Source organism: Lissotriton helveticus, chromosome 8 (assembly GCF_964261635.1).
Source record: "Lissotriton helveticus chromosome 8, aLisHel1.1, whole genome shotgun sequence".
Lineage (NCBI taxonomy): Eukaryota > Metazoa > Chordata > Amphibia > Caudata > Salamandridae > Lissotriton > Lissotriton helveticus.
The window spans coordinates 1,057,896,394-1,057,922,941 of NC_136069.1; the positions used below are offsets into that span (position 1 = coordinate 1,057,896,394).

The 26,548-nt window shown below is 44.6% G+C and overlaps 1 protein-coding gene across 1 annotated transcript in view; it reads right to left on the reverse strand.

The window, feature by feature from the left end:
* Positions 1 to 26,548, reverse strand: part of CFAP47 (cilia and flagella associated protein 47) — a 2,858,849-nt gene that overhangs the window by 1,626,871 nt on the left and 1,205,430 nt on the right. Inside the window, exon 45 of the mRNA XM_078657910.1 lies at positions 23,525 to 23,693. Within this exon, the coding sequence (XP_078514036.1) occupies positions 23,525 to 23,693 (169 nt within the window). The remainder of the gene's footprint in view (positions 1 to 23,524; positions 23,694 to 26,548) is intronic.

Sequence of the window (26,548 nt, forward strand, 5' to 3'; positions counted from 1 at the left end):
CCATTCCATGTTTTTGTGAGATTCATCAATGGTGAACACAGTTGAGAGGTTGAATTGATAATGTCCCTACCCTCTTTCCCCGGGTGACAGCTGCTATGACTAGGCTGGCCATTTAGGCAACTGAACTCTTTCGTAGGGCGCTGCAGCTAGGGTAAGGGGCAGTAAATCTAAATGGGGTAATGGAGCATATTACATTTAAGAGTAAAAGAGTGTCTATTTTTTACCCTCTATGCCTTCACAGCCCCGGGAAATCACGTGCATAATCACCAGTGGCGGCTCCTCTGAAATGGCAGAGGAAACTCGCCCAACTGCATGGTGCAGAGCCAGCTAACGAAATATAAAACAATGCTCTAGGATCATTTTATTTTTCGTTTGCCAGCTTATGCATGGAGGGACAGGGCATAAGAGGGTGGAGGAGGAATGCTTGTGCTCTCCCAAAGTGCTCATGTGTGTTTGGTGAGCTGTCTCAGGCCAACCAAAACACACATGCGCACTTAGGTTTCTCCAGCCTGGCTGCATTCATCAGCCAAGCTGGAGAAACCCCCAAAGACTCCCTGGTCTGAACAGGGCGTCTTTATAGCCTGCTCAGACCAATCCCTGCACTGCTCTGCAGCAGAGGGGTTGGCTGGGAGTATGTCCCAAGGACTGCTGGGACCCAGGAAGAGGCCAGTAGGAGCGACGTGATGCGGGAGGCGGGCAGCAGTGTCAGGTAAGTTTTCAATATATTAACCTGTCCCCACCCCCTTTGCCCCCTGTGCTCTCTCTAACCCAGACACACTTTGTTAATGGCAGCCGCCACTGCCCATAACTACATGAAGGCCTCAGAGGTCCATGTGCTGCTCTGAGCAGGCCTCAAGTCACCACTAGACTGCAGCAGCCGTAGACTGGTGCAGGACATTTGTGGGTGCTTTGCAGTCACAGGCAGTGTTGATACTCCATAGTGAACTGCTATAGCTTGACATAGCATGTCAAAGTAGATAACATAAAATGGCAGTGGTCCTTCCATTCTAAGGCAATATGAATTCATCCAATGTTAGGGGTACGTGGGTGCCTCTGATGGAGCAGATTTCATCTGCAGTCAGGCATTGTTTTATTTTTGTGCTACAGACAGACTGCATTTAAATTGCCACGCACATTTTGGTGCAAGTTAAAAACATGGCACATGAAAAACATGAAAGTGAGGCCTATTCAGTCTGAGATGCTTTTGCTGAATTAACATGTGTTTTGCAATGTAGAGAAAAGGGGCCTTTTACCTTTGAAGATTAATAGAATGTGTTTCTCTCTTCCCAGCTCATCCCTTGCAATCTAAATTCACTATTTCTATCTTAAGAGACTTTGACTTGTTGCATATTTTGATAAACATTTCAGTTAATAACACCTCTTTTTATAATGTGTGTGAATTAATAATGCACCAAACACTACACAGGGGACTAAATGCTTTTTTGCATGAAAAGCTATCTAAAACATTAAAGCATGTTGTTGTGTGCGCTGTAGTAACTGTGTGTGCTTTTAAAATTTACACTAAAGCACGAAAATGCTATTTTGCACATTGCACATTTTTGCATGTTGTACACAAATTAGAAAAAGCAGCTTTATACTAATAGCTTGGCTAGGTAAACATTTATAAGGGTATTAGTATGGAGTTGGGAAACATAATGGGCTGATTTACATGAAAATAACATTTTCTTTGTGTCTGTTTTATTTTTGGGGGCTACAATTAAATGGCTGCCTGTGAATCCAGCAAGGCTATAGCTTGCATTAAAAGAGAAGAGAGCATGCGCAGACACCAGCTTTCCTAAAGGAGTCACGGACATCATGAATTGGACATTCTTGTGACTGTGCCAATGTACCAGCTAGTTAAAAGTATCCATCGGACTGCACTGTGGAAGGAAGGAAGGACGAATTAGAATGAAACATTTTTCCTAGTAAAAGTTGCAAACATATAAAATGTATTAAATAATTTGCGCTTCTTTTGTTAAAACTGGTATAGTCAGGATTTTAGAATGAGTCAGGGTAGTGAGAACTCATGCCATCATGACTGACCAATCACGTACAAGTTTTCCTGAAAATGAAACATCTTTGTGTAGTCTGCCAAGAATTAGAGTATAAAATAATGATCTCTCTGGAGGTGGTTTGGCTTCTAGGCTCATTAGGGGGGTGTGTGAGCTCTTGAGAGAAGGAACAGATTAGAACAGACACTCTATGGGTTAGGTACGAGAAACGTCCCGGGAGATTGTTGAAGGGCGGAGTTGCGTCCGAGGAGGGTCAGGGGGAGGTTTCTTGCTTCCACGTCATATTTTGGCACTGCAGGCCACATTCCTTTGAGGTCTGATGAAGGAGGGGCTGCTTGCTCTTTAGACACAGACAGACAGAGAGTGCAGCTGATCAGGATAGAATCAGATGCTAAACTTTAAGTTTATGCTTTGACTAATTAATCAGGTCTGAAAAGATTTATTTGACTTATGCATTTATTTCTCTTAATGGGAGATTTTTGCCAACTATTTAATTATTGATTAGCCTTGCAAGACTATTTTTCTTACAAACTCTTTAAGAATTATGCGCCACATTTTCTTTCCTTTTTTAAAAAAAATATTTTTATTAGAGTTTTTATAGGCACACGTATGGCGTTACACAGAATACGCAGAATACAAGTACATATGTAAATCAAACTCTATACAGAAATTTATACAAAATAAAATACTTTACATCCATCTATACCACTAGACATAACAAGAATAGTTAAATCAATTATAACTTTCATTTATCCTTTCTTTCCATCGATGAACTGGTTCCCAAATTTCCCTTCCCAACCTCCTTGCCCTTCTTCCTTTCCTGAGATAAATGCCTTTTTCTAGATTAAAGGTCCCCAATAACAAGGCAATCCATTGTTGAATTACTGGAGGTGTTTTATCCAGCCAAGCTCTGGCGATCAACAATCTATACACCGCCATTGCTACAAACAAAAATTCACCATAATCACCATCAAACCCTCTAACCCCTAACATAATTACGGTTGGTGTTAACGTGACGTCCAACCCAAGTGTACGACCCAAAAATTCTTCAATACCCTTCAACAATACTCTTAATTGAGGACATAACGCGAAAATATGTATACTATCAGCTGCTGGAGTGCTACAACGAGGGCAGGTAGTCCCTGTAATACCTCCCCACTGTGCAATGCGATCCGGTGTATGGTAGAGTTGATATAAGGTTTTATAGTGTTGAGATTGAAGTGGGGCAGAGCAAAGAACGGAGCATCCTAATTCCAACGAGTCCGAGAAATATCGGCCCTGTATTCCTAATTTCCCTGTCCATTTATTCTCATATTTTTCGATATCGTCTAACTTCAACTCTACCAGGATGGCGTAAAAATGACGGATAGAACACACCCCGCCTTGTTCTATAGCATCCAGAATATTATTTTTTGCAAAGCCAGCCTCTCCCCCATTTTTTGTACTGAGAAAACTCCTGACCTGTAAATACTTAAAAAAGCTCTGCCTGACAATATTAAACTTTGCCATCAAGTCAGAGAATTGCAATATCTTCTCATCTGGGCCCAACAGATCCCCTATTTTTGTAATTCCTTTTCTGGACCATTCTGCCATAGTAGCATCAGCAAAGATTAACGGTGGGAGGGTTTTATTCCTGTAAAGTCTAGTGTATCTGTTAAATCTGCCCAGCCCGCACTTTTTAGCTACAGCTGTCCAGATGTTATTCGCCGCTAAAACAGTCTTAAATCGGGTATGTTTATAATACGAAAAATCAGCGCAACTTAAAAAGGCATTTGTTGTTTCAGAACCCAACACAATGGAGTACACCATGGTCGAAAAGGCGTTAACATTTAAATCCGCTCCGCTTGCACCAATCAAGCCCTGCATATATTGAAGAGCCGAAGCCCAATAATATAATCTAAAATCTGGGACCCCCCACCCCCCCCTAGCCCTTGGTAGAGTCATGAATTTATAGGCCCGCCTGGTCTTCCCATATGACCAAATAAACTTATTCAAAATTGATTCAAGCTTATTAAACCAAGAGGATTCAAACATTAGGGGTATTGTTCTAAAGAAATAAAGAAACTTAGGGAGTATAAGCATTTTAATCACATTGGTACGACCCACTAATGAGAGTCTAAGATTGTTTATCCTAACCAGATCTAGGCTTACTTTCCTCACTAAGGGAGACAAATTCCGTTCTACCACTGTCTCAAGATTAGCTGATATTTCAACCCCTAAGTAAACTGCTGCCGGAACCACTCGTATGTCGTCACAGCATGCCGTTGAATTCTTAATGATTTGAGTTTTAGCGCTGTTGAGCTTATAACCAGAGATTATACCAAATTTTTGGGCCTCTTGTTCAATTTCTCCAATTGCCATAGATGGGTCCGGAGTAATTATAGCAACGTCATCTGCGTACGCCAACACATTAATCTCTAAACCATTCAAACAAAGGGGAGGAATTCTAGGATTAAAATTAAGATAACGTAAATAGGGATCCATATAAAGTGCGAAAAGAAGTGGAGAACTCGGACAACCTTGCCTTGTCCCTCTTTTTATCTGTACCGCAGCTGAGAGTTCTCGATTAATTCTAATTCTAGCCATTGGTGTCTTATATAAAACCTGGATTGCTCTAATAAACCCTTCACCAAAACCATAGTGCCGCAATACCTCCCACAAATACCCCCAGGCGACCCTATCAAAAGCCTTCTCGGCGTCAAGGAATAAAGCTGCGACAGGGCCACCTGAAATTTCCATAGCATCAAAGGAAGTGATCACTGTTCTAACATGTTCCGTAGTACCCTTCCCTGGGATAAAACCATGTTGGACTGGGGAAACTAACTTCTCTATAACAACCGCCAGTCTAGTTGCCAGAATTTTCGAATATAGTTTCACATCCGCATTCATTAAGGCTATAGGTCTATACGACCCAGGGGCTGTAGCAGGTTTGCCTTTTTTCAGAATAACTATAATTTCGGTGCCTCCCCATGAGTTTGGAATCGAAACCTCCCTCTGAGCTTGAGTAAGCATGTCCATTAACTCCAACCTGAGAGCAGCTAGGAATGTTTTGTAGAACTCCACGGGGATCATATCTGGGCCTGCAGCCTTTGATGATGGAAGATCTGCTAGGGCTGATGTCAATTCTTCAAGTGTTATATTAGAATCCAGTTTTCCCCTTTCGGCTGCCTCTAGCTCATTAAATTGGAGATTTCCTAAATAGCCCCTGATTTTATCGCTACACTCCTCAACTTCCGAATCATATAACTCTGAATAGTATTTCCTAAACTCTTCTCTTATATCTGCGGAGTTAGTAATCGAATTGCCTGATCCATCTTTCATACTCTTGATATCCCCTGCAGCGATCTTCTGTCTCGTTCTAACAGCAAGAATATGCCCCACTCTTTCGCTCAGCTCGCAAGCCTGTTCTTTCTTTGCCAAATAGTTTGCTGCTGTTTTATTAGCGATATTTTCAGCAATTCCAGCCTTTAATACCGTAATTTCCAGCAGCTGTTGGTCCAAGGGGCTTCCGAGCAAGATTAGCCTACCCAGCTCCTCCTCTGCAGCTAAAAGGGAATTAACTTGTTGTTCTACCCTTTCTCTTTCCACTTTCTGCCTAAACGTTGTAAAGCTAAGCGTCTCACCCCTTATCCCTGCTTTGAACGCATCCCAAGCATTGCCACTGCTAGTACTCCCCTTATTGATACTCCAGAACTCTCTAATCCACCTATCCATATGGTTGCAATACCCCTCGTCTTTTAGAAGAGCTCTCTCGAATGTCCACCTATATACCTTCCTTGTTATCCCGCTTAGACTAACTGACAAAATTAAAGGATTGTGGTCCGAAACAAGGCGAGGTAGTTTCCTAGCCTGTGAACTTGACAGCAAGGAATTGGAGATTAGAAAGTAATCCAACCTTACCATTATTCTATGAGGGGCAGAAAAAAAAGTATCGCCATCTGCCTGAGGATAAAGATTAGCCCAGACGTCAGACATAGCATTATGTAATGCCATGTCTACTATTGCCCTATGCACCCTCTTTTTGCGCCCATTATACCCATGCTCAGCTTGCAACTCAGTCCCAGAAGGACGACTAATGTTAAAATCCCCACAGCATACAATGGGTTCGGGCCAGGTTGGTAACTCTTGATCCAAGAAATGAAATATATCGGGATCGTCGCCCATTGAACCATACACAGAAACCAGTGTAAACCTAGCTCCTCTAAAGCTTACCTCTATTATGACCCACCTCCCCCATATGTCTTCTTTTTTCCTAGAAACAATACATTCCCTATCTCTCCCTAGTATAGCTACTCCGCGGGTCTTTGAACCTTGTTTTGTATATGCTAATACTTTAAAACCCAACTGTTCTAACAGATATCCCTTTCCTCCTTCCACGTGAGTTTCCTGCAAGCAGATTAAGTCTGGGTACATTGATTTGCAAAATGCTGAAACCCGTAATCTTTTCTGAAGATCATTAAGGCCACAGACATTCATCGACATAATTCGACAAGACATTAAAAAACATCTAGAATTGGTACCAGCTCTCTATTCCATCTCTCGGTTTCTTCTCTTACTTCCCCCTTCCAAAAAATAAACAGGTCCTGTGACTGTTTCTGTAACTGTTTCTTAATGTAATTCTGCGTGTGCGACGTGTGCCATTTTTTCCCCCCCTGCCTTTCCCTCCCCTCTCCCTGAACCCCCCCCACACTACCCCACCCCCACCCTCCCCTACAGGCAAATAGGTCACCCATGACCTATGTGTGGACGCTAGGGAGACAGCTGTCGCCACCCCCTCCCCACCACCGTTCGGTCACCCAGAGAGAACCCTTAGCTGTTACTCCTTGTACCCCAAAGTTTCCACCATATATGCCTTCGCTTTAATTTCAGAAAAGAACATTTTGAATTGACCTTTGGTAACTATTCTCAATTTAGCAGGGTACAACAAATAAGCCTCGGAACCCAAGGCCTGAATGTGGGGAATCAACTGCCTCAGTCTCCATCTGCGCTCGACTGTAGTATGGCAGAAATCCCGCCTTGCAAAAAAGCTTACATTATTAAATGTACGTCTAGATTCTGGTTTAGCCTTATCCAATATGAGTTGCCTCAATAGAAAATTCCCGACATAGATCAGCAATGCCCTCGGGCGCCCCTCTTGGGCACCCGCTTGACCCCTTTTGACAACAAACGGGAAACGGTGGGCCCTTTGTATCTCCGTCTCCCACTGCCAGGTTGCTAATTCAGGGAAAGCCCCTTTTAGGAGGCTAACAACAAACAATCTGGGGTCCTCCCCTTCCAGTCCTTCTGGCACACCTAACAGTCTAAGATTGTTGCGGCGCTGCCTGTTTTCATACTCCTCCAGCTTCCAGTTAACATCCTCAGCCACCTTTTGATGCTCTTGTTTATACATTTTCAGATCTCTCAACTCATCTTCTACTTTACCAGTTCTTTCCTCCACGTGTGTAACCCTCTCCACCACCTCATCCTGTCTTTTGCTTATTTTCCTCAGTTTGTTCTGAATTTTCCTTGACTCCTGTCTTGCTCTCCTACTTTCGCCTCTAGCCTCGGACTGCATTAATTTAAGCGTATTAAATAGTAAGTCAAGCGTGACCGGAGGTTGAGGAGATTGTGATGAACCTTGATCACCAGCCAGCATAGTAGGACTGTCTTGCTCCATAAAAGATAGGGTGGTGGTAGAATAGTCCCAGGCTAGCTTTTTAGTAGGGTCAGTAGTGCTGCCTGTCGTAGAGGGCTTTCTTTTAAAAAGGCGCTTCTTCTGGGTGTTTCTCTGTGCCGGCGAACTACTGCCTGTGTCTATACCAGTCGACTCATCTGTGCTGATTTCATCTGAGGGCAAAGACTGAGACTGTGACTGAGAGTCTTCATTCACGGAATAGAATTTGTCTGGGGAGGTGGCACCATCGATACCCACTTCGGCAGAAGCGGAAGACTCTTCTCCTAATTTAATAGAATTACTTTCCAAGTCCATCGCTCCCGCCCAATCAAGAATACTGGGTTCAACAGCTGAATATACAACACATGTTGTTGCATCAGGCAACTCGGTAGCCCCTGCAAGGCTGACTATCGTATTTTTGCACACAATTGTCTTCTCAGCCCGCTCCATACCTGGTTTGTCTGTTTTGGCTATCCCAGGCCAGGTTGCCTCCAGAACTGGCTCGGGCGCAAGCTCTGACCCCTTTGCTACAGCCACAGCATCCGGCGCGTCTACAGCAGGCATTGAATCCGCCATCACAGAATCCGAATGTTTCTCAGGTTGCCTAGCAACCGCAGCTCCGACTCCAGCTCCGGGACCCAGGGCGTTCATGGCGGCAGCGCGAACACCTCGCACAACCAGAGCTCCAGCAATACTGTCATGCACCCCGCCGCTCACAGGTACGTTTGCAAAGCTCTCTGAAACCGTGGGTTGGCGCAGGGCATTTTCCTTTGTCTTGACTATATTCATACCCGTCTTCCCCGACTCCTTCGACTCCTTCGGGAGACTAACGGCGTCAGAGCCGTTTTTCTTTACCATTGTTTTTTTTAATCCAGTGGCGCCTTTCTGTGAGGCACTTGAAAAAGGGGTTCTTGAGTCCGCTTTTATTCCCGTTTTTTTTTTCTCTTTGGAGACTGCTCCTCTCTGGGGTTCAACAACGGTGACTTTAGCCCCCCCCTTGCCATCTTTTGCTTCATCCCCCTTCTGCGTGCGGGGTGACATCTCAAACCAAGTTCTCAAAATCAATCTGGCAGCTCCGACCAGTTTTCTCCGTATATGGGAGATCACTTGAAATAGAATCCCTCTTTGACTTCGCCCAGACACTCCTATGGCTGTCTTACAGTCACTGAGAGATTGAGACGTGTAGTAGCCAGACACAGCACCAGCCGAGGGGAGCCCGATCATCGGAAAAATACGATGGTAGAGAGGAGGAGAGAGTGCGACTCACTCACTGCACACCTCTAGCGGCCATCTTGCCCCCACTCAAATGGGCACAAACACTTCAAAGCCACATTTTCTTTCCTACATGTTATGCTTATATGCAGACTGTAATGTGTTCTTTATTAATGCTATTTTTCCTGTTTTCCAAATTATGTAACCTGATTGATATTTTACTAATGAATAAAGGGTCAGAGAAAAAACTTAACTTTTGACTAGAAAATAAAACCCTTTTAAATACTCAACAACTCTCTTTATTGGCTTGAATAATAAATTGCATTTTTTGACTGTTCAGGTTTATTTAAAGTCTCCTGAAGGTAATACATGGTGTGAAGGGCCCAACACCTTTTGAGCGGTAAATTAGAGGTAGCATGAAGGTTTTACATTGAGAAACTACCAGAAGAAATTACCGCTCCATCACCTCCTCCTCCTCCATTTCACAATGTTCTTTTGTTAGCAGATATAATTTGTAATTGCAGGCGGTGATTTCAAATATATTCATTTATTGTTTTGTTTTTATAGATCTGGTATTCATTGCAAAGTGAGGTACAATAAAAACTCTTTAATAGCCGACATGTGTTTCGCACTACACATGTCAGTCAGACCAGGGCTTTCTCACAGGCTGATGTATCATGACAAAGGCACTTTATATTTTAAGCACACTGAGCAAGAGCTCCATGAATGGTGAGCAGACTTTTGGCATAGTGACTAGTTCCTTGGCTATTTCAGCATTACTGAAGGTAGAACAAAACACATTGAGAGTGTGGTGGGAGTATCTGTATGTAAATAGTCAATTAAGTGAACAGAATCTGGCAGCGTTGCCACAAGTTTTCATGGGCAAATGAGGACATCTATGACGTTTCCATAGTATACAGATACCATTGGACTTTGAAATTATATGTATTTCAGATTCGAGCACATACCAGTTTGAGATGACACAGGCACTGGAGAGGCTAGATACCACCATTTTTAAATAAGATCCATTTTGTTTGCATAATTTACATGCAACCTATTTTCAAGCCTTGAATGGGAAAATCAATTGCGTAAAAATAAGTTAAGAGTGGAAGTCACTTTTGGAAATGCAAATGAATTTATATTTGATTCTACTACTTTTCATATTGGGATTCCTAATATTTTTAACAATTGAAATGAAAATAAAGACAAAGTAAAAATTGTATTTTTCATTGCATCGGCCTTGCTATACCTCCAATGAATAACTAGCAAAAAAAATTTTTTTTATATATATATATATATTTTTTTTCTACCGCCCTATTCGTCATCCTTCCTTCTCACAAACGCAACTCGTTACATTCACGGCTTGTACAGACAATTCATCCTGCTGATACTCCCATTTCAACACCCCGACCTCTTTTCTAAAGCCCAGCACGTTCTTCCATGTCTTTACCATGGCTGTTTCTGTCAGCTGTGGTGTGCGCTCTAGTCTGGGTGCGCATACGCGATGACGCGATGACGCACCAGACTAGAGCGGAGAGGGCGCGCATGCGCAGAGGCTAGCGGGAGAGAGGCGCGAAAGCGTAGAGCGGAGTTGGCGACCGGAGCTGGGGACAGTTAGACGCTCGGCGCCCTTAGCTTAGGAATACCTACATAAATGTATGGAAATAAACCTGGTTATTCACTATACTGACTCAGAGTGTTCTGTGGAGGAAACAACATTACAGTGGCGACGAGGCTGGGACTTGGACACCACCCGGTGCAAGGAAGACAGCAGACACCCCCACAGCCATCATCAAGAGTCAGCAAGGCTAATCACCGGCAAAGAAGAGCTAAAGGGCGTGGCAGCAGCGCAGCATCAAGGCAATAAGCTGAACATCAGCCACACAAGTCAGGTCAGTGTGGCCCTAGACTTCAGGAGCCCCTAGGCTGCACCCTGGCAACCAAGGGAGACTCTCCAGAGCCAGAGAAAAGGGGGGAGAGTGCACAGTCGGCGCACAGTGCGAGAAGTACAACCCCAGGGAGCCCAAGGGGCCAAATTGACACATCAGGGAGCGCAGGAGTGTCAGGTGAACCCACTCAAAGGAGGGTCCAAGAAGGAAGACCCAGAGGTGAGGGAAGAATGGCGAACCAGGCGTCGGCCCTGATGGCTCCAGTTCCGTTTCTACCGAGACCAGGTGAACCCCAACTCAAATGGGAAGACTGGAAAGATTATTTCCTAAATTACATCGAGGCCCTGGGTGATGAAAGCGAAAGTGAGTTCACGCCGGAAAGAAAAAAGAGACTGCTGCTTCACAACTTAGGCCCAGAAGGGGTGAGAGTGTTTAAGAACCTGGTGCCCAAAGAGAGGGGTGCAGCGGAGACGGATGTGTTTGCAAATGCGCTAGATGACATGGACTGCCATTACCGCCCAGCGGTCTGCGTCTCGATAGACCGCTATAACTTCCAACAGCGGAAACAGGAGGCGGGAGAGTCCATTGACGATTACGTGGCAGCCCTTCGCCGTCTAGCAATCACATGTAGGTATGGCAACCTGCAGGATGAGTACATTAAGGACCAGATTGTAATGCACACCACCAGCAGGTCGGTGCAAGACAAGCTGTGGGCAATGAATGAGACAACCCTGAAAGAAGTGGTGGCGATGGTCAAAAAGGCCGAAATGTCGAAGAGAGGTGCAGACGCGGCGAAAAGGGAAAGTGGCCCAAGACAGATGGTCAACAAGATTGAGGAGGCACCACAATCCAGTAAACCCAAAAGTAACTTCGGGGACCCGAGGAAAGATATGAGAGGAGCTGGGAAACAGGTGACTCGCTCTGGCCAGGGATCAAAATTCGCATGCTACAGATGTGGTAGTGCAGCACACGCGGCCCAGGACCGGCGTTGTCCCGCCTTCCGCGCCAGGTGCTCGTTCTGTGGGTTGACTGGCCATTTCGAAAAAGTCTGCCGAAAGAAAGGGGCGAAGTCCATGGTTAAGTGCATAGATGCAGCAGCGGCCAACGTAAGTGAGGAAGACGAAGTGGATGATGATGATCTAGTCCTGTGCATAGAGGACCAAGTTTTGGACGTGTCCGGCAAGCGAAGAGACAAGCCCCGCACCGACATGCTCATAGGTGGTGTCAAAGTACACGTGGCCGTGGATTCTGGATCCCCCTGGACCATTGTACAAAGGTCGATATGGGAAGAGGACTTCGTGCCTGCCATAGGTCCTGACTTGAAGCCGCCGGACATCAGACCCATCTCGTATACTGAGAATACCATCCCCCTGGTTGGGTGCAGGGACTTGGAGTTCGAATTCCGAGGACGGTCAGCCACGTGCACCCTGTATGTAGCTGAAAAAGGCCCATCGGTACTGGGATGGAGAGATGCAGGTGATCTCGGTATCATCCTCAATCCTGGGGGGAAAGAACAGATCCTGCTAACAGACGAATGGCCCCTCTCGAAGGAGGAGGATTGGAAGGTGGCATACTCCAAAGTTTTTGAGGGCACAGTTGGAAAACTGGACAAATTCGTGCACAGGATGGTCATCAAGGAGGGTGCAGTGCCAGTGGTGCATAAAGTACGGAACATACCGATGTCTACGAGTGAGGCGGTGCGCCAAGAACTAATGAGGTTAGAAGAGCAAGACATCATTGAACCAGTGGACAGTGCGGAATGGCTATCGCCCTTGGTGGTAGTTAAGAAGCCGAACGGCAAGGTCAGGCTCTGTGTGGACCTTAGGGAGCTCAACAAAAGCCTTGTAGTGGAGAGATTTCCGCTCCCCAGAATAGATGAGATGCTGGCGAGGACTAAAGGGATCAACCATTTCTCCACCATAGACCTGACGTCGGCGTACTACCAGATAGAATTGCATCCATCGAGCAGGAAGTACACAGCCTTCATAACGCCCTTTGGATGCTATCAATTCAAGAGAATGCCGTTCGGCCTGGCATCCGCTGCGGCCGTGTTCCAGAAACTTATGCATAGGTTGTTCAAGGACATTCCGGGAGTGCAATACTTCCAAGATGACATATTAGTGATGGGCTCCGACAAAAGCGAACACGACAGGAAGCTACACCGAGTGCTGGGAGTGCTGCAAAGCAGGGGACTGACGGCGGAGTGGAGCAAGTGTAGAATAGGGTCCCGCTCTGTGACCTACCTGGGGCACGAGATAGGGACGCACGGCATATCACCGAAGGAACAAAACGTGAAAGCAATAAAAGATGCCAAGGCTCCAACTACCAAAGAGGAAGTGCGGTCATTCCTCGGAATGGCCGAGTATTACAGCCGGTTTGTCAGACATTTTGCCACCAGAACGCACCGGATGAGACAGCTAATCAGGAACAATGCAAAGTTCGAATGGGATGCGGAGGCCCAATCCGAATTCGAGTCCATTAAAGACTGCATCAGCCACGCCATCCCACTGCAAGGGTACGTCCCCACCGGAAAAACAGTGGTGACGACTGACGCAAGTGACAAGGGCCTGGGAGCTGTCTTGGCGCAGGAAAGGGAAGATGGTGCCAAGGAGACGATCTGTTTTGCATCCAGGGCGCTGTCCCCGACGGAACAACGGTACAGTGTAATCGAAAAAGAGATGCTGGCGGTCACATGGGCACTGAGCAAGTTTCGTCAGTTCATATGGGGCACAAGATTCAGGCTCCAAACGGATCACAAGCCACTCATCAAGGTGTTGACGTCTTCGGGTCATGACACGGCCACCCCAAGGATAGCGAAGATGACCTTAAAGTTGCTGGACTATACCTATGATGTGGAATACCTCCCAGGTACACAGAACAAGGTAGCTGATTACCTCAGCCGGGCGGCAGCAATGGAGGAGGCGCCAGGTGAGGCCCAGGACACAGAGGAGATGGTGGCCAGCATGGAGGACCACGAAACGTCAATCAGTGCACAAGAGTGGCAGGCAGCTTATGAGCTCGATGAGGAAAAGATGGAAGTTAGGAAACATCTTACCACGGGCTGGCCGGACAAGAGGAAGCTCAAGGAAGGTGTGCGACGATTTTATGAAATGAGGGAGGAACTATCCCTGAGTGACTCAGGTATATTCTTGTACAGAGGAGAGAAAGTGGTGCCCCCAGTGACACTGATACCAAGACTGCTGAAATTGCTCCATGAGGGGCATTTGGGCATCGTAAAAACCAAGGCGTTGGTCAAACAGATGTATTGGTGGCCGGGAATGGATAATCACATAGAGAGACAAGTGAGGGAGTGTGAGCAGTGCCAGGGCGCGGATAAGGTGCTTCGGCCACTCAGACCAGCTCTAGGGAAGTTCGACACCCCACGAGGCCCGTGGGAAGAAGTGGCCATTGACATTCTGGGGCCCGTGCTGGACAGCAGAGGAGTGAATAAGTACATTTGCGTAATAATTGACAAATACTCCAAGTGGCCGGAATTAGACTTACAAGAGTCGATGGACACGGAGACGATCCTCAAGTTTCTTACCTCGGTGTTCCTCAGAGAAGGAATACCAAAATCCATTCTTAGTGACAATGGACCGCAATTTGTGTCAGACAAGTGGGGAAGATACATGAAGAGGAATGGGATCGAGGTGAAACACACGGCCGTGTACCATCCGGCTTGCAACGGCCAGGTCGAAAGGTTTAACAGGGTGCTCATGGGCTCCATCCAGGCGGCCATTTCACAAGGAAAAGACTGGGAGATGGAAGTGATGAACATGCTGTGGGCTTACCGGATAACGCCCTCGGTGGTGGGGTACAGTCCGTTCCAAGTGCTTAGGGGACGCCATCCGTTCACCCGGGACAATGTGGCCTGGAGGGAAAAGACCATCACCAGCAAGTGGTCCCCGGCGGTGGTGCAACACAACCTGGAGAAGGCCCAGAGGATCTACGCAGCCCACTATGACAAGCGACGAAGCACAAAGGACACGGCATTGGAAAAAGGGGAGTGGGTTAGGATCAAACTTCCCACTCTGCAAAAGAAAGGCGATAGTAAGTTCAGCCAGCCGCTACAAGTCAAGGAAGTGCGTGGTAGGGCGGCTCTCCTCAGTGATGGAAAGGTCTGGTCGCAAGACCGCATGGCCAGAGTCAACAAAATATTAGTTTGGCCCAAGGTTGAGGTGGAAGAGAGTAGCAGGATTGACCAGGAGGCCAGAGCCGTCTCGGAGCAAGGCACGGATAATCAGGAAGATGGCGCAAGGGCCGACAGTGAAATGGAAGCCTGGGGATCCAGGTTGTCCGAGGGCCGTGATGAACAGGTGAACGCAGAACAGAGAGCAGACGCGAGAGAAGCCGGGGTGTCCCGAGGAGAGACAGAAGTGTCAGAGAGCATGCCGGTAAGACACACCCGCAGTGGAAGGGCAGTTATTGTGCCCTCTCGTTATAGAGACTTTGATATGGAAGGACATTAGATGGGTGCTGTTCCCCTGGTTGGCCCACCAAGACTCTTCCCAGTTGAAGGACACCCCACCTGGTGGTAGGGGGGGACACGCTTATGTTTTCTATTAAAGGAGGGAGATATGTGGTGTGCGCTCTAGTCTGGGTGCGCATACGCGATGACGCGATGACGCACCAGACTAGAGCGGAGAGGGCGCGCATGCGCAGAGGCTAGCGGGAGAGAGGCGCGAAAGCGTAGAGCGGAGTTGGCGACCGGAGCTGGGGACAGTTAGACGCTCGGCGCCCTTAGCTTAGGAATACCTACATAAATGTATGGAAATAAACCTGGTTATTCACTATACTGACTCAGAGTGTTCTGTGGAGGAAACAACATTACATCAGCCTTCTCACTTTTATACTATACTCTCATCTAGAAGAAACATAAAGAAACGTCGTTCTCACTGCTTTTCACTTCCAATAAGCCTCAGGTGGCGAGCTTCGCCTTTCAGCGACAGCACAACCCGCTGTAGGGCCTTGATTTGAATTGACAGAGCACAACGAAGACACCTGCGGTAGAACCGTGTGAGCCATATAAGCTAGGTAAGCTTATTTTAATTGCTATTACTGTAGCAAAATTACAGCTGCGCGCAATGATATTTATGACTCCCTGCTGAGTTTGCTTCAAATGACAGACATATTCAGGGCGCTTGATTGCAGTAATGAGAATCTGCGGCGTGGCAGCTGCAAAAGCCAAACAAGTATTCATCGCTTGCTTGAGTAACCACTGCTCGTTCCATGAAGCTTTACATGTTTTTTTTTAAACTCTAGGGCTCTGTCGAGCTGCAACCCTGCCTCATCAGCTCATGACAGTTTCACTTCATAGGCTTTTCTCCCTTTTTACCACAGTTTGACTTTCACTATCTAGCTGGCTGGATGGCTGACACTTTTTCTCTGGATTATTCCATGAATTCTCTTCCAAATATCTCCATTAACCAATCCACACTCCATGTCTTTCTTTGGCTTTACCAATACCCCTGATTTAGGATCCATCATCAGGGCAGTGATAAGCAGTGCTGGGGGTATTACACCTACGCCATGTTTTTTCTGGGCATGTGCAAACGCTGCACCATCTGTTTATATACTTTGAAGCCAGCCTGCCCTGTTTATTAATGGCGAGGTAGCTAACAAGAGTGAGGCTGCTTCCTATTTGATGCCTGATGTGGAGTTTTCTCTCCCTGGATGACTTTTTTTTTTATTGCTTAGAAACAGGTGCTTGTGACGACTGGGGCCTGGCATGGCATCCCCTTGAAAATGTCTTATATTTCTGCCCATCAATGTTCACATTAATTATAGTTTCATACTCCTTATTACCCGACCCTCTTTAAAAAAAAATCCTGCCATGGCTGTTGCCTTTAGGCGATCAGCACTCATTTTCATGAATCTGTTTAGGTGTGTATGGAACTTGAATACACCTACAAAGCAACAGAGTGCTATTTTACATGTTTCATACTTGCATTTAATAAAATACATTGAGGTTTATTTACGAGGCTCTTGCGCCACTTTTGCGTTGTTTTTAACATGGGAAAAATGACGCAAAAGTGGCGCTAGGGGCTTCTAAATCTGCCCCATTATACCTATTACAAGGAATCACATAAGTAGGCAAGTAGCATGCAACCCAGTGGGGGGCCTGGTGAGGGGGGAGTAATCAATTAGATTTCAGGCTGTAAGTTGTAAAGGAGGGAAGAAACGTTAGGGATCAGAATGTGTGCGCTTTACATGAATTTATATTCATGTGACTTTATTCTTGAAAGCAAAAAGTTCCATTGCCAAACCGATTGTACCGCTTCAAGGGGATTTCGGACACCTGATATACTGAATAAAATTACTTGAGATGTACGTTTGAATTTATATATATATATATATATCTATACTACTATTATAAAGAGAGAGCTGAAACCTTTGAGGCGGGTAAACTCAAGAATTACAGCACCAATCACAATACCCAATTTATCATTGTAAAGGGGAGTTGCAGCAGATGGACAGAGGCTATACAGCTGCCCACCATATACATTAGAAAAGTCAAAGTACCTTAGGGGTAAAGTAGTCCCTTGTGGGCGTTGGCGTTGTGCTGTCAGCGATGGGCGTGCAGCGTTGTCAGAGGGAGCGCGGCATTCACTGTGCGCGCACATTCACGATCCGTGGTTTGTGGGCGTGCAGCGTTGTCACAGGGGGCGCGGCATTGACTGTGCACGCCCATTCACGATCTGTCGTTTGTGGGCGTGCAGCGTTGTCAGAGGGGGCGCGGCATTGACTGTGCATGCCCATTCACGATCCGTCGTTTGTGGCCGTGCAGTGTTGTCACAGGGGGCGCGGCATTGACTGTGCATGTCCATTCACGATACATCGTTTGTGGGCGTACAGCGTTGTCAGCGCGGCTTTCCAAGTGCGCCATTGACTCGGCAGAGATATCTCCAAACAACAAGGTGCGCCACATTCACGGATCTACCCATTGAGGGGGAATTACTGCTATATGGTAAGGAGAACACATCACGGACAACGTGCAGCGTTGTCAGCGAGGCTTTCCAAGCGCGGCATTCACTCGGCAGAGGTGTCTCCAAACAACAAGGTGCGTCGCATTCACAGACCTTCCCATTGAGGCGGAATATTCACAGACCTTCCCATTGAGGCGGAATTACTGCTATATGGGAAGGAGAACACATCCCGGACAACGTCGGGACGGGCTGCTAGTATATATATATATATATATATATATATATATATATATATATATATATATATATATATATATATATATATATATATATATATATATATATATATATATATATATATATATATATATATATATATATATATATATATATATATATATATTTATATATATAAAATTAGGTTTAAGGGAATGCCGGTGCCATTTTTTTATATGTATTTATATATATAAAATTAGGTTTAAGGGAATGCCGGTGCCATTTTTTTATATGTTAATATAACTGCTGGCTAACGATTTTAGGAAAGGCTCAACTCATCAATGACGCAATTAAAATAATTGGCAAAACAAACGGGTCTTTGATTTTCTGTATATTTTTAACAAACTAAGCACTGCACCCTTCACGGAAAATGTTCCAAATGAAGGTACTTTTGACAATGCAGCAGCATGGTTTATGATGTCCCTAGAAAACAATAAGAAAACAAACACAATTCACTCCAGCTAAATTTAAAGCAACGGTGGGAAAAGGAGACATCGGGAGGGCAGCAACAGGCAGAATAGCTCCTGGGTATAGGAATTATTTTTTAGCAAGAGTATGCCTCAAGCGCTTCGTGCTGCCAGAAGCATCAGCACAAGATGTTTGGACGCCCAGTGTCTCACCAATCAAGGCCTGGCATTTATAAAGCCAACGCAGCAGGAAATGCGATGTAGGGGGCCATCTTGTTTCGAATCATGCACTGTGCCCTTGGAGCATTGTTGCACATGAGGATGTTTTCATCCTGCACATTGTTCAAACATTATAGGGAGTCCTTTATAGAACTTTTTATTGAAAGAGAGTCATACAAACTTCGGATGAAGGATTGCTTTCCCAGTCCAGGAACAAAAGGTCATTAATCACTCTGCAGGCCTTAGTTTTGAACACAGTGTCACAGGTTGAAAAAAAAACTTGTATACACCTACCAGCAGAATGCTGGTGTACGAAGGCACACCTTTTACAGACGTATGAATTTTAAGTTTTATTATGTAATCTTTTTTATAACAATATGTTTGCAGCAGTTTTCCACTTTTTTGTAATTTGTTGGAAGCCCTAATCTAGTAAGAGATCTAAAACATGGACATCAAAAGAGCAAGACTTCCACTCATCAGCAAAAATGCTTCAAGAATTTCCTTTAAAGCTTGGTGGCAGAGTGTCTGCTATAATGATATTTGTTTCGGAGCTTTTATATCACTAATATCACTTGCTATTAAGATAGAATCCCTTTTGTCTCCTATAAACTCTTTCCTCAATATTAGTTTTAGGAAGTCATAATATACACCAACCTTGTTCATCAGAACATAAACTAAAACTGCTTTAAGGGTACATAACTACATTATACCTATTTTCTTTCTCTTTATGATAATAGTTGACAAATGTTTTTATTGCCTACACAATGTGTAATAATTATACATTGACGTTTTGTTTTAAAAATAACCCTTGTGATTGGATATTTTATGTTATATTACAAATGGAGTTGGCTAATTTAAATCCTTTATGCTCTGGTCACTTGGGGCGAGATGTAGGTATCCAAATACCGGTCGGTAACGGCCGAAAATACCGATTTTCGGTCGTTACCGACCGGCATTTGGATACTGAGATGTAGGGCATCCAAAAACATACAGATTTGGTAATTTTACCAAATCGGTAAAATTACCGAATCGGTAATTTTACCGAATCGGTAATTTTACCGAATCGATAAAATTACCGATTTGGTAATTACCGAATCTGTATGTTGAAATGTAGGTGGCACTGTAAACAGTGCCACAGGGCTTTAAGGATTAGTTATTTACCACCAACTATTAGTTGGTGGTAAATAAGGAATACCTGTGTATATGCAAATCTGTGCATGTACACCTGTGCCATGTGACAGACATACATGCCCTTAGGGCATGTATGTGTGCCACATGGCACACAAGCACTAATCAGGGGTGCAACAGGGTGTCAAAGTGACACCCTGCCACCCTTGAATTTTTCGGTATTTACCGAATCGGTAATTACCGATTCGGTAAATGACATTCATTCCTATGGGCCAATCAATGGCAAATACCGAATCGGTAAATACCGATTCGGTAAATACCGAATCTTACCGATACGGTAAAAAATACCGAAATATTACCTACATCTAATATACCGATTCTAAAATACCGAATCGGTAATATTCGGTATTTTAGAATCGGTAAATTAGATTTACCTACATCTAGCCCTAAATTCTTATCTTCTTCCCTCTCTCCATTCCTCATTTTTCTTTTCTGTCTCTTCCTTTCTTTCCCTGTCAAGGTTTTCAATGACAAATCGTATAATTTCAACATTTACTGAGGTGAATGAATCTGCTATAATACATCTCTTGGGGATGGAGTTGCACATCAGCAGTAATCAGTACTGCAGAGTTAAGAGGGGAGAACCTCAATGATATTAATTAGAGCATTTCTACTAAACCCCAACCCCACCCCTTTAAAAAGGCCTTGGAGGAAAAGCTCGAAATACATAGGGGTAAGAGATCGAAATGCATAAGGGGTAAAGCTCGAAATACATAGGGGTAAGAGATCGAAATGCATAAGGGGTAAAGCTCGAAATGCATAGGGGTAAAGACCGAAATGCATAGGGGTAAATCTCGAAATGCATAGGGTAAAGCTCGAAATGCATAGGGGGTAAAGATCGAAATGCATTGGGGTAAAGATAGAAATGCATAGGGGTAAAGTTAAAAATGCATAGGGGAAGCAGGGAGTTAGAACAACGCATTGATTATGGACGTTGCATTCCATCAGCATTGTTGTTGTTTTTTCTTAACTTAACAGAAAGGTTTGTTAAATGATTCAAAATGTGTAATTTTGGATATCCTGACTGAATGTAAAGGGGAAAGACAAAGGGGCAGATTTATGAAGGCCTTGCGCCGCCGGTGCGTCACTTTTTCCCATGTTAAAAGTGACGCACCGGCGGCGCAAGGCCTTCATAAATCTGCCCCAAAGCACGCATATGGGAAAGAAATGTGAGGCCGTCTGACACACGCATGGTTGTGCAAAAAAAAGATGAAACCTAATAGGTGTGGGGGGAGTGCAAAACATTACAATACTAATTATAATTTGGTCTTTTTTTTACATTGTTATTACTTAGCCATTACAGTTATCTGATCGCACTTTTATGTAACATTTACTTGTAATTATTAATCAAAATATTTCAAACTGAAATAAGCAATATGAATACTATACTTTCAAGTACAATCAGAACAGTGACACACACCCAAAACGTTATTTTCCTAGTTCTACTTGGTGTAGGGTCGTGTTCCATCTAAAAGGCAAGGCATCGCCTTTTGCTGCAAAGCTCTCCGTTAGACTGACATGGATTAGCAACTACAATTAACGCCCTGTTACTGTAATTATAGTTTCAACAGAAGATCAGGGAAGCCGCTATTTATAAGTAAGCCATTTGGATTTTGCTTCTACGCCCTGTGTGAAGGTCAGAATCCCAATTGAAGACATTTTTTAAAAAAAATTGTGCTGCAATATCGGCCCCCAGTAACAGAAGCATCAGTGCTGGGGGCCAGATTTGTCACTTGCAGCTGGTTTTCAAGCAGTGCCGCAATATTGCCCCCCAGTAACACAAACAGCAGTGCTTCACACTTGCACCCACCACACCCCTGCCGGGGAGGGGGGGGGGGCAGATCCCCCCATAAAATTGCCAGGGCTGCTTTGGGTTCCCAGTCCGGCCCTGACCTAATCTGACATGATTATTTATCATTTTATTGATGATGTATCAGGCACCAGATGACTCTGGTAGGATATTTCATAGTGCCACAAAGAACCTTGGGGGCATCGAGGCAGAGAGATACATACGTGGTGAATAGCGAGACAGTAAAAGAAGAAACACTGGGGTGAATTTCACAGCCCCCAAAAAGGTGCATTGTAGTTCCTGTAGACTAAGGCTCAGAGATTTCAGCAGGGCTTAATTTTTGCCGATGGTTGCAGGTGGTCAGCATCTGTACTTAGTGGGAGCGCTGGTTTTTATTTTTCATCATTAGAGTTGGACCCTGATCAAAAGGAAGGAAAGAGAGAAAGAAGAAGGAACAGAAAGGGAGAAAAACAGTGGCAAACAGAGAAAGAAGGGGTGCAAAAGAACCTGCAAGACTGAGACAAAAAAAACAGGTAGAGTTGGGTGTTGGAGGAAAGCAACATGAGATGGAATCAAGGCTAAGGTGGTCTCGGTGTCTGCGAACTCCAGTACATAGCAGCATTGGTGGTGGACTCCTAAATTGTTTTTGTAGAACTGCAATTTTTAAAACAAATTGAACACTGCTCAAGTTTCATTTAAAATGAGTGTGACATGCATTTAATAGTTGGCTTGAATGCTCCCTCATCTTATACCTGGTTAGGAAGGTTGGAACCAGTGCTTCAAATGGAAAAATAGAAGTGCAGGTACTCTGTACCAGAGTACCTGCTTGTTTCTGAAAAGTGCAGGAACTCTCTGATTAAAAGTATTCCATTTCTCTTGAGAGGTGCCGGTACGCTCCCTCTCAAAATAAAAGAGTGCCAGTACTCAGTACCAGGCAGTACTGGCCCATTTAAAGCACTGGCTGGAACCAGACCAAAACAAGCATTTGCAATGCAAAAGACCTCACCTTTGCGGACCTTTCTTTAGACGCGAGTCATCTAAAGAAAGGGGCGTGGCCTCCATTATCTTGAATGTGCAGCATGGGGCACTTGAAAACAACAACAAAAAAGTGAATATATGGAGGAAAAAAACATGCACTCCCATTCGGCGCTGCAAATAAACCAAAAGCGTGGCTGCCCCTGTGGCGTGCCGTGCTATATATACATTTTAAAAAAGCATTAGGAGAGAGTGTGTCTTGCCTGCAACAGGAGGCAGGTGAAAACAATTTAAGGAAATAGTGCTCGGAGGCTGTAATTAAGCCTACTGAGTAATAACACATGTAACAGGGGTGTCGCCATGGGAGCATAGAAAATGAGACAAGGAGCCACAGTTTCCAAAGGACAATACCACAAGCCAATGAAAAATATGAGTGGAGAGTGGGCGGAGCTTCAAGTTGCTACCTGAATACAGCATGCCTCACAAAGCAGCGCATGCGCTGCCCAGGATTGACCTAATAATGACTTCAGTCAGACCTCTGCTGCGTTAGAACAGCTCCTGAAAGCTGAGGAAGCTTCAGGAAATCTCCCCACCCCGACACAGACGTTTGTGTCCTCACCGCAGGCAGAGTTCACATAACTGATTTTCCATCTGGACCCAGGGCATGTCATCTTTCAGTTTGACTTTAATTTCGTTGTTTTCCAAACCTTTGAAGGTGTTTTGTTGTTTTAACGTTTTATTTTGAGAATTTTTGATGAATTTTCTGAAGTAACTTCCTCACCAATATGCGAAATATTTCTCATTCCTAAGGATTCTAACACCTAGGAGCTCTGAAAGCTGTTTGCTCTTACTTTCTGGATAGTTCAGCATGCAACCCACAGGTGAAAAAGTACATGCCTGTGGCCTTGACCAATAAAAAAACACGATTCACTGACATATGTTCAGATGAAGGGATATAGCCACGAATCAGTCACCTACCTGCCTCTTTCCCAAACGGACCCAGGCTTGTGTCTAGGTTAGAACGGATTCTGCTCTCTGCCGATACTGGAATGATGAGATTTTTTGGGACTTCAAAGTGCTGGGGCATGCTCACTTCAACACTGTACTCATTAGATGTCATCTTGCATGATGCAGGGGATACAGGATTCTGTAAAAAAAAAGTGGTTTATGCATTTCCATTGCCACCATATTTAATTGTTTGTCACACAGGCTTTAAAATAGCAAAACTTAGGTATATTAGAACGCACTAATATCATAAATATTAAAAAAATACAGGGAAAACAATTGATTGACACATAGATTTGGCACCTTGAAGATCCCCATTTAAAACGTGCAACACTAAACTGGCCAGCTTTACTTTCTGCTGACAGGAGCAATGTAATGGGTTCCCTAACTGTTTTGCTGCCCGTAAGTATGGCACACATTTCACCCATCCCAGTGCTTAACTTGAGCCGGTGGTTTCCGGTGCTTGGCACTGGCACTTAGTTGTCAACACCGGTGCTTGTGACAGCCGGCAACAAGAAGACGCTGTCTGGCCAAGTTAGAGATGACCACAATCACAGCTAATTATTTATGCAATATACTTTAAAAATGACTATGACCTGCCGCCCAAGCAATTCTCATAGCTTTGGGGGTCTAGAATAGTCCGATTTGTCACACTTGTAGGAGTGTGATGGTTAGTAGTTGCATTGTTACTATCACTGGCAGCATGGCAGGGACAATGTGTGGTGCATGCTGCATTGGCCTTCTGACGAGAGCCCAGGCACTTATTTTTTATACAAATCAAGCATTGCCCATATTTAGATCGCGACTAGGGAGCGAAAACTGAAAAGGGAATATTATGCAATCAATGTCACGAAGTCATATTTGCAGCACAGAGACCCGGGTTCGGTACTACCTTTATTAACCCCTTCTATGCTGATGACGGCCCGGAGCCGTCATGGCACACAGTGCTCGTGTGCTGATGACGGCTCCCGGCCGTCATGACCGCACCCACAATCGGAATGTGCCGCACAGGCGCAGAAAAGCAGCCGCGCCCAAGGGGTTAAGCAATAGATTGCACGAGCTGTGGGAAAAACCTCAGTTTAAATGTCAATGCATGTGGACATTTCGCCCAGTTTCTGGTCACGGCTCCTCCTTGTTTGTATACTAAAGTAAGCAGATCCCTGAGTAACAAGGACGTTCTCATACATATTACTATTCTCTGTCTTCCCCAATCATTCTTCTATCTAGATAGCCATTTTCCCCACTAAAAGTCAATCCAGCATGGCTCATATATATATTGCAGATCAAGCTATATGGAGGGCTGTCACTGTGGATGACTTTGTGTGTAGGGCAGAAGATTTTGAATTGCATTCTAGCAGTAACATGAGTCAACAGGCCTGAGACCCGGTTACTTGCCAGAGCCATGTTTTGAATGTTCATTACATTATATGCCCAATGTCCTTTGCTCGTAGTCTGTAGCACAATATATTTAGGTTACCCGAGTCTAACTGCCCTAAGTTCTAACTATGTTTAATTTAAGCCTCAATAGGGCAGTCTTCAACACCTGTAATAGGGGGTCCATGAAAAGTGACAATCGTCACTTTTCAAGCAATCTTCAACTCAGCTAAGTTTGCTCTAGAGCATTACCAATAAAGACAGATTTATATCACTGGAAAGGTAGTCTATTAATGCTAATGCATCAAATCTATGACTATGTGCTACCACAATATTGTCCTGCAGAGGAAAACTCAGATTGCTAATGCTTGACTCTCTCCCACATGCCAATGTGAAAGTCCTTGGTAAATTATTTTTTCTATAACTAGCTTAGAATGTGTGAAGCACATAATGAACAAGTTGCTTACCTTCGGTAACACTGTATTTGGTAGAGACTCTATGTAGCCTCAGATTTCTTACCTTTGAATATTTCCCAAGCGTTAGACTGAATCAGAACTTTTTTAGCAGTCCCCTTGTGCACCAGTAGGTGGCTTTGTTCAGCTTTATCTGGACTTGTCCGTGCCGAAAGTGTTATGCACAGTGCCTTTATAGGTGCCAATCCAGCACATTGACCTCAGTTTGTGACTATTGTTCTGCACCAGAAGCATAGAGCCATACTAAGGTGGTGTGATCAGTGTGACAAAACAAGGCCTTAAAGGATCTCTTGGAGGTAAAATGTACAGTTGGCAGAACAGGGAGGGTGTAAGGGTCAGTGTGGAATCTGCACCCAAATAGAGTCTCTACCAGATAAGGCGTTACAGAAGGTAAGTAATTTGTTCATATGATACAGACTTATAGCCACAGATTCCTTACCTTAGAACAGATACAAAAGCAATCTCTACCTAGAGGTGGGTCTGTGAATCTGTTAAACCAAAAAGTCCTGGAGGACAGAACAGGCAAAATGCCCATCACATGTACCTGACTGTCCAGGCAGTAATGCTTGGCAAATGTGTGCAGGGATGCCCACGTAGCTGCCTGACAAATGTCCAGGACTGGGACTCCTTGAGCTTGTGCAGAGGTCTCAGCTTAGGCTCTGGTAGAGTGAGTCCATGAGCCCTTAGATTGCTTCTTTGCCATTACATAGTAGATTGTTATACAGAGGGAAATCCACCTGGAGATAGTTCCCTTGTGTAAGATGTTTCCTTTCTTTGTAACCACAAATCCAATAGAGAGTTGATCGTTCATCCAGAATTTTCTGGTACAATCAACGTAGAATAACAATGCTCTTTTTGGATCCAGGTGGTGGAATCTCTCTTCTTCCTTAGTAGGACAAGAGGGGCAAAGAAAGTAGGCAGGATGATGATGTGTTCGACGTGAAAATATGTGACCTCCTTTGGTAAGAAGGAGGCGCTGATATAAAAAGGACCAGCTTGTCCAAAGAGATAGCCCTGCAATTTGATAACCCTCCTAGTAGATTTTATGGCCACAAGGAACACTGTTTTGAATGTAAGCTGTCTCAGAGGTCAGATGTGCATGGTCTCAAAGGGTGAACACATTAAAAAAGGAAGAACTAAATTTAAGATC